General features: G+C 42.1%; 1 protein-coding gene across 1 annotated transcript; it reads right to left on the bottom strand.

The window, feature by feature from the left end:
- Window positions 1-2,641: 2,641 nt before the first annotated feature.
- On the bottom strand, window positions 2,642-5,341 carry rps14 (ribosomal protein S14). Its single transcript, XM_086160580.1, has 5 exons — window positions 5,298-5,341; window positions 3,974-4,125; window positions 3,685-3,846; window positions 3,541-3,617; window positions 2,642-2,746 (listed from the first exon to the last, which is right to left on the bottom strand). Exons 2-5 carry the CDS (start codon window positions 4,120-4,122, stop codon window positions 2,679-2,681), a joined length of 456 nt encoding a protein of 151 aa, XP_086016706.1. The 5' UTR covers window positions 4,123-4,125; window positions 5,298-5,341; the 3' UTR covers window positions 2,642-2,678.
- Window positions 5,342-8,216: the final 2,875 nt, after the last annotated feature.

An 8,216-nucleotide genomic window follows, 5' to 3' on the forward strand; every position in this document is an offset into this window, starting at 1 on the left:
GGTTTTCAAGTGGACACCTTTTTTCACCGATATTTCATGAAGTTAGGCCCACAACACCTCAAGAAGGCTTAACAGTGGAATCCAGTGTCCCGAAAACACAACCCTCCAAGCTGACCATAGCCAATCTTCAAGCAAACAATCCCACCATAGCGACGACCCAGCAACCATGCTTCATCCTTAAGCACAAACATTCACTTGCTTGTCCTGCTGCCAGAAACATGTTGCTGACCGCAAGTTTCGGGCTCTGACTGCGAATGCCCAACTCAGTAAGTCGAACAATGAGGGACTTTGCAACAAAACCACGGCAGCCCACCAACCTTGCTGTTCTACATCTCAGCATACCTAGCTCTCTTATGCCCACAAGACTCCTCAACTCACAGGGGACCCTAAGTTTGATATGTGTTCAACAAAACAGAAAGTTATTTCTAACCCAACATGATCAGAGTGATAATTTGTAAGTAATCCATTGATTAATCCATCAATGTCATAGGTCCATTTGCATAACCTAAAACTGAAAAAGGTTTTTTATTTTCCAGTCAGTTGTTGACCCTGCGAGAAAATAAAAGAAAAGCTTTTTCAGAAACACAACAGAGACCAATAGACCACTGCAGAAAACACATTTGTGGCTCTTTTCCAAGTGATCTGTTTTATATTTCTATCATTGAAGTGTTTTCTTTTTTTCACATTGACTCTCTGGAGAGCAGTTCGTAATTTCCCTCAGCTGAAGTAAATGGCAACACTTTTTGTAAACCCTTATCTCCTACAGTAGAGAGTGGTCTACAGTCCACAGAACTCCATCTTGCTAGTGAATTGGTCAATTTGTCCAACGTGGACATTGAATTGTTCATGCCTGGGCTTGTAGTCAAGTTTTAACTGGCAACGTTGTTGCCTTGCTATGCTATTACAGCAAAATTAATATGACTGACCTGCCCACTTGCACCATCATGCTTGCTGTTGAGGTGTATTACAGGAGGTGCTCATATAATACACAAACTCTTTCCTGAGAACGAGCAAAGAACACCTTTTATGTTTAATATTCCCACTGTATGATCCTCATATTCTAAATTTCCCTTCAACCAGCAGTCTATTCTTCCTCATCTGTCATACTATCACAATGTGCATCTGAGTAATCTGTAATCCCAGAACTAATTCGGTAAGTGATTCTAATAATTGTGATATTTAAATCCTTTTTTCGAAAGTAATTTTCAGCAATTGAAATCAAAATGACTTGCATTTGAATTGTCAAATTTGAGATTTCTAATTGAGTTTGGTAAGAATGTGCTTATTTTGAAAATTTTATCAGTCAGACTAGCCAGTCTGGAAAAACAGAATCAAATTGCAATGTGGATAACACATTTTGAGTCAAAATATGCCACATTCTGCAAAAAATTCTGCTACTGCATTATTTGAATTATGGTCATTATATGCTTCCATACTGACAATCTCTGTGACATACATAAGGCAAGTAGAAGCACCTCCACCACCTTTCACAGGTTGCTTTCACTGACCTCAGAAGTTGTTCACAAGTCAGATGCATTTTCATGGTACCAACATGATTGTCAGTCTGATTCTTGGCATGACACAAATTTTCAGTTCACTTCAGGTCAATTCTCTTCAATTTGTTGCTAGGTTGGTTTGGGGTTTAGCACTAAACTGAAAGTGTCAGGGGTACTATGTGATAGAAGACTATCAGCCAGAATAAAAGGAAATGTGTACAAGACAGTGGTGAGACCAGCGATGCTGTATGGCCTAGAAACTGTTGCAATGACAAAAAGACAGGAGGCAGAGCTAGAGGTTGCAGAGATGAAGATGTTGAGGTTCTCTTTGGGAGTGACCCAGATTGGTACTATCAGGAATGAGTCTATCAGAGGAACAGCACATGTTAGATGTTTTGGAGAGGTCAGGTAAGCCAGACTGAGATGGTTCGGTCATGTACGTAGGAGGGATAGAGAATACATTGGTAGACAGATGCTGGAATTGGAGCTACTAGGCAAGGTGGTAGGGGGTGGGGTTATGTGTGGCCTTGACAAACTTTCTTGTTTTTGCTTACTTAAATACTCAAGTGTTATTGCACATCCAGTGGGTGGCAGTGGTGCTCATTACCAGTGTGTGCAGATTACTGGCTCTATGGTGGTTTTTCTTTTGACCCCTACATGCCACACAGCACAGAGCAGGAGATATGAAAACACTATTAAGAGATACCATGGGAAATATTTAACAGGACAAGAAGGGGTGAGAGGTGAGATAATGAAATAAATTGAAGTCACCCAAAAGTTAAGGGGAATAAAACAAAAAACACTTAGTGCTTAACGTCAATGTAACTACAGTGGGATGTGAGTAAAGATCAGTGTTCACTGTGAGCTACGTTGCAGTGTCATGCTTTTAACCCTGCTTCGAAAAGCTAAGTTGCAAAACATGCTCATTGTAGCCATTAATCTTAATTTCCTCATTTTGAAAAAAAAAAGCTTGATGCTGATCAATTTGAATTTATTTTATTTAACTTCATTTATCAATATCAAATGACTGTTCAGTTAAAAAAAAATGTTCAGTTAAACAAGGAACTTAGTTATGCGGGGGGCAGAGGCGTATCAGAAAATAATTGAGAAGCACTGCCCTAGACTATAAAGGGATAGACTCAACACTGATTTCACATCTTTTATTGAAGGGAAATATGGAAATTACAGACGGCGACCACGTCGTCCACCCTTTCTCCTGGTTGAGTCCGATGGGATGGGAGTGACATCCTCTGGGCAAAGAGAAGAAAATATCAGTTTTACATCTTTAGCCACATTGACTTTTGATCAGTTGAAGGGATGCTAACTTTCTTGCAAAAACTGACCATTCCAAACATTAATGTCTCTTGACTTAATACACAGCTTTTGACTGGACCATGCCTTGAGCATAAGCACATAATGGGGGGGGGGGGTTAAATTCAAAATCCAAAAATTTACATCTGCAGTTAAAATGTTTTCCTGGGGACAAATTTATGGTATATAAGTGAAATGAAATCTCATATTAATGATCATCATTATTCAGGGTTAAAAACTTTTTTTTTCCTTAAAGACTATTCCTGGAAGACATTCCATATCCCATCTGAGAGGCTTCTTCAGTTGTCATGGATTGTAGTTTTCAGAATATAATTGCCAATGCTGGGGTTTGGTCTCAGTTGAGATGGCTTGCTATGTTAATGAGAGGCATTTGCAGAAATTGTTGAATGGGGTTGTTGTTTTTACAATTACCCAACAACAACTGAGCAGCTTTTCATCTTACAGGACCTGGTAATTGTGAAAAACATTCATCACCTATCTGAATTGTGAGAGAAAAAAAACTTCCTGGGGAGGTGTTTTAAAAGTGACAAGTTTAAGTCAATTCTCAAGCGCACCTTAAGGTCATTTCACTCCTAACAAATTCATCGAGAGGAGATTGTTAAATGACCACACACATCAATTGGGTTTACATTAAGACTGCCCCTTCATTGAGAGCTAGGAGGAAATCATGCATTTGTGACTAATAGCATTAATGCAAAAAAATGTGACTCACCAATTCGTCCAATCTTCATGCCAGAGCGAGCAAGGGCTCTGAGGGCTGACTGAGCACCTGGTCCTGGTGTCTTGGTCCTAAAAAACAGACACTGTTCATAAATAACCCAACATGATCCACGTACCAGTTAAGGTCTGGTCATACCTGTTTCCGCCAGTGGCACGCAGCTTGATGTGAAGTGCTGTTATTCCCAGCTCTTTGCATCGCTGTGCCACATCCTGAGCTGCCAACATAGCAGCATATGGAGATGATTCATCTCTGTCAGCCTTCACTTTCATTCCACCAGTTACACGGCAGATCGTCTCCCTGGAAACACAACGTTGTTACCAGTTACAGCGGCAATAGCATTGTTGTCTATTGGTCATACATTTTGAGAGCACTAACCCTGACCAGCAATATTTAGCAGGCTGCCCTGCATTGATGAGAAACTTACTTCCCAGACAGGTCGGTCACATGCACAAAGGTGTCATTGAAAGAGGCAAAGATGTGACAAACTCCAAAGACATTTTCTCCTTCAGCCACTTGAGGACCCAGGCTGATCACCTGCTCCTCCTTCTTTTCCTTGCCTTTGCGAGGAGCCATTGTCTGGAAAGGAGACCATCAACATGGTGGTTACCACCGCAACATACAAATTTAAGATAAATTAGCATTGCTCTCATGTCAGTATATCATTCGGAAAACATGTTGATATTAGCTTTTAGGAAAATAACTTGTTGACATTGCTAACGGTTAATGCAACTGTTAAATTAAATAAGGGCTGGACTGATACACTAACATCATCCATGGAGACGTTCAAAGAATATGAATGTATACTAGATAATCAGAGAAATAAGTTTCATTGTAATCCGGAAGCAATTAACACATTAACAATAGTTCTTTGACCTGGAAGCTCAAGTGTAAACTCCAAACGATGAAAAATAATAATATATAAAATATTGTTTTCCTAAGCTATCAATGGAAAAAAAAGATAATGTATCAAAAAATTGACTGAGACAAGCAAACAGCTGGTTCAACTGGTTCACACTTAAATTCTGGTCAAGTAATTCTCCTGGACCCTTTAGACACGAGTGAATATTTCAATTTTAGACGTGTGCCGGTTGCCTGACCATTGACCGTCCAGAAGACTCACCATAATCTCTAGCATTAATGTGAAAGATAACACTGTACCTGAATCTGAGAATAGCTGGTTAGGGCATTTTTCCATGCCCACGACAATTGGGAAGCAGCGGAAAGGCCGCAAAAACACAGAAATGGCAACTAGCACCAACGAGCCATCAATCATTGTCATAACCAACAACCCGCATGTTAACACGCACCTCACAGCAGCAAAGCAACGTGATTACTTCATGTCGAAGATTCCCATGCGTAGGTCTAATAAAGACCAGGCAAACAAATAGGTCGTCCAGGTCCCGATGCAGTCACTACACATGCCAATGTTAGCTTACCCGCTTACACATTGTCTCAAATCACGGCTTACAGCGCTATAAAGCTACCAATAAGTCTTCCTTATAAGGAAAAAAAAAGTATCAGTAACACCGGGGTTTAGCGCCGCTGATGCAGCCGTTGTAGTAAGATGGCGTTTGGACGCCGGACACACAAAATCACATATCGAAATATAACATCGTATTTGGCAAAGGGGAACAATTCCATCGCAGACAGGCGAAATGAAAAACATAGACAAGAATAAAACGGTTAGCAAAGCCCGATTATATGCTGAAACAACGATGGAAGGCGATACAATTTTCGGGAGCATTTACCTTTGTGCGTCTCTGTAACAGGAGAAACAAGAAAAGGAAAGAACTTCCGCTTCCGGGGTTAATGTAGAGAAGCAAAGGCTTAAGAGTTGCTGCTGCCCATACGCGGTCGGAACTGGAAATGCAGTTTGTTTTCAAGCAATTTCTTAATATTGATTGATTGATTGATTGATTGATTGATTGATTGATTGATCGATTGATTTATTTATTTAAACATAAACAGATAAAACATATGAACAAACAAACACGCCTGAATAAAATCGAATGTCAATTATATAAACAAATGCAGCCTCAGGGCGGCACTGGCCCGTGCCTCTCCAAGCCTGCCTTGGGGTGGCACGGAGCAGTGTCTCCCTGTGCCGGTCCCAAGCCCGGATAAATGCAGAGGGTTGCGTCAGGAAGGGCATCCGGCGTAAAACTTTTGCCAAAACCATATATGCGAGACAACCAAAACTATGCCATACCAGATCGGTCGCGGACCGGGTTAACAACGACCGCCATTGGTACTGATGACCTACAGGGTACTAATGGAAATTGGGCTACTGTGGGTCGAAGAACAAGAACAAGAAGAAGAGGAGGAGTGCGTGTTCAGAAGCAGAGAGAGAGGAGGAAAGGAAAGAGCCTGGGACTGAGAGTAGGGACTCTGAATATTGGGACTATGACAGGAAAAGGTAGAGAGTTGGTCGACATGATGCAGAGAAGAAAGGTGGATATACTGTGTGTCCAGGAGACCAGGTGGAAAGGTAGTAAGGCTAGAAGCTTAGGAGCAGGCTTTAAGCTGTACTATTATGGTACTGACAAGAAGAGAAATGGAGTAGGAGTTATCTTGAAGGAGGAGTTTGTTAGGAACGTCCTAGAGGTGAAAAGAATGTCAGATAGACTTATGAGTCTGAAACTGGAAATTGAAGGTGTGATGCTCAATGTTGTTAGTGGCTATGCCCCGCAGGTGGGATGTGAATCTGAAGAGAAGGAGAAGTTCTGGAATGAGTTAGATGAAGTGATGCAGAATATTCCCAGAAATGAGAGAGTGGTCATTGGTGCAGACTTCAATGGACATGTTGGTGAAGGCAATATGATGAAGAAGTGATGGGCAGATTTGGTATCCAGGATAGGAATGCAGAGGGACAGATGGTGGTAGATTTTGCAAAAAGGATGGAAATGGCTGTAGTGAACACCTTTTTCCAGAAAAAACAGGAACATAGGGTAACTTATAAGAGCGGAGGTAGGAGCACGCAGGTAGACTACATCTTGTATAGACGAGGTAACCTGAAAGAGATCAGTGACTGCAAAGTAGTTGTAGGTGAGAGTGTAGCCAGACAGCATAGGATGGTGGCTTGTAGGATGACTCTGGTGACAAGGAAGATGAAGAGGACAAAGGCAGAGCAGAGGACAAAATGGTGGAAGCTGAAAAGGGAGGAGTGTTGCAAGTTTTCAGGGAGGAGTTGAGAAAGGCTCTGGGTGGTCAGGATGAGCTTCCAGATGATTGGACAACAACAGCTAGTGTTATCAGGGAGACAGGTCGAAGAGTACTTGGTGTGTCATCTGGAAGGAAAGTAGATAAGGAGACTTGGTGGTGGAATGAGGAAGTGCAGGAGTGTATACAGAGAAAGCGGTTAGCGAAGAAGAAGTGGGATACTGAGAGGACTGAAGAGAACAGACAGGAGTTCAGGGAGGTGCGGCGAAAGGTAAAGATAGAGGTAGCAAAGGCAAAACAAAGGGCTTATGATGATTTATATGCTCGGTTGGATAGTAAGGAGGGTGAGAATGATCTATACAGGCTGGCGAAACAGAGAGATGGAAAGGATGTACAACAGGTCCGGGTGATAAAGGACAGAGAGGGAAACGTATTGACAGATGCTAGAAGAGTGATGGGAAGATGGAAAGAGTACTTTGAAGAACTGATGAATGTGGAAAATGAAAGAGAGGCAAGGGTAGAAGAGGTGACTATTGTAGACCACAAAGTAGCAAAAATTAGTAAAAGTGAAGTGAGGAAGGCATTGAAGAGGATGAAGAGTGGAAAAGCAGTTGGTCCTGATGATATACCTGTGGAGGTGTGGAAGTGTCTAGGAGAGGCAGTGGTAGATTTTCTGACTAGATTATTCAACAGGATCTTAGAGAGTGAGAAGATGCCTGAAGAATGGAGACAAAGTGTGATGGTGCCTATTTTTAAGAATAAAGGGGATGTGCAGAATTGTGGCAACTACAGAGGGATAAAGTTGATGAGCCATACAATGAAGTTATGGGAAAGAGTAGTGGAAACTAGACTGAGAGCAGAAGTCAGCATTTGTGAACAGCAGTATGGCTTCATGCCTAGAAAGAGTACTACAGATGCAGTATTTGCGTTGAGAATGCTAATAGAAAAGTACAGAGAAGGCCAGAGGGAGTTGCATTGCGTTTTTGTAGACCTAGAAAAAGCATATGACAGGGTGCCAAGAGAGGAGCTCTGGTATTGTATGAGGAAGTCTGGAGTGGCAGAGAAGTATGTTAGACTGGTGCAGGACATGTATGCCAGCTGTGAGACACTGGTACGGTGTGCTGTAGGGGTAACAGAGAAGTTCAAGGTGGAGGTGGGACTCCATCAGGGATCAGCTCTGAGCCCCTTCTTGTTTGCAATGGTGATGGATAGGCTGACAGATGAGGTTAGACAGGAATCCCCATGGACCATGATGTTTGCGGATGACATTGTGATCTGTAGTGAGAGCAGACAACAGGTAGAGGAAAATCCAGAGAGGTGGAGGTATGCTCTGGAAAGGAGAGGAATGAAAGTTAGTCGCAGCAAGACAGAATATATGTGTGCGAACAAGAGGAACTCGGGTGGAACGGTGAGGCTACAGGGAATGGAGACCAAGAAGCTGGAGGATTTCAGGTACTTAGGGTCAACAGTCCAGAGCAACGGAGAATGCGGAAAAGAGGTGAAGAGAC

The sequence above is a fragment of the Fistularia commersonii genome, chromosome 15 (assembly GCF_037954325.1).
Source record: "Fistularia commersonii isolate RoL2024-O1a breed Wild chromosome 15, RoL_Fcom_v1.0, whole genome shotgun sequence".
NCBI classification, from domain to species: Eukaryota; Metazoa; Chordata; class Actinopteri; order Syngnathiformes; family Fistulariidae; genus Fistularia; species Fistularia commersonii.

Bases quoted from the DNA above. Each gene is read 5' to 3' on its own strand.
- rps14 (XM_086160580.1), bottom strand. From the start codon at position 4,122: ATGGCTCCTCGCAAAGGCAAGGAAAAGAAGGAGGAGCAGGTGATCAGC. The intron at 3,847-3,973 runs GTAAGTTTCTCA...TTGTGTTTCCAG, and splicing joins GTGACCGACCTGTCTGGGAA to GGAGACGATCTGCCGTGTAA. The intron at 3,618-3,684 runs GTATGACCAGAC...TCTGTTTTTTAG, and splicing joins CGTGCCACTGGCGGAAACAG to GACCAAGACACCAGGACCAG.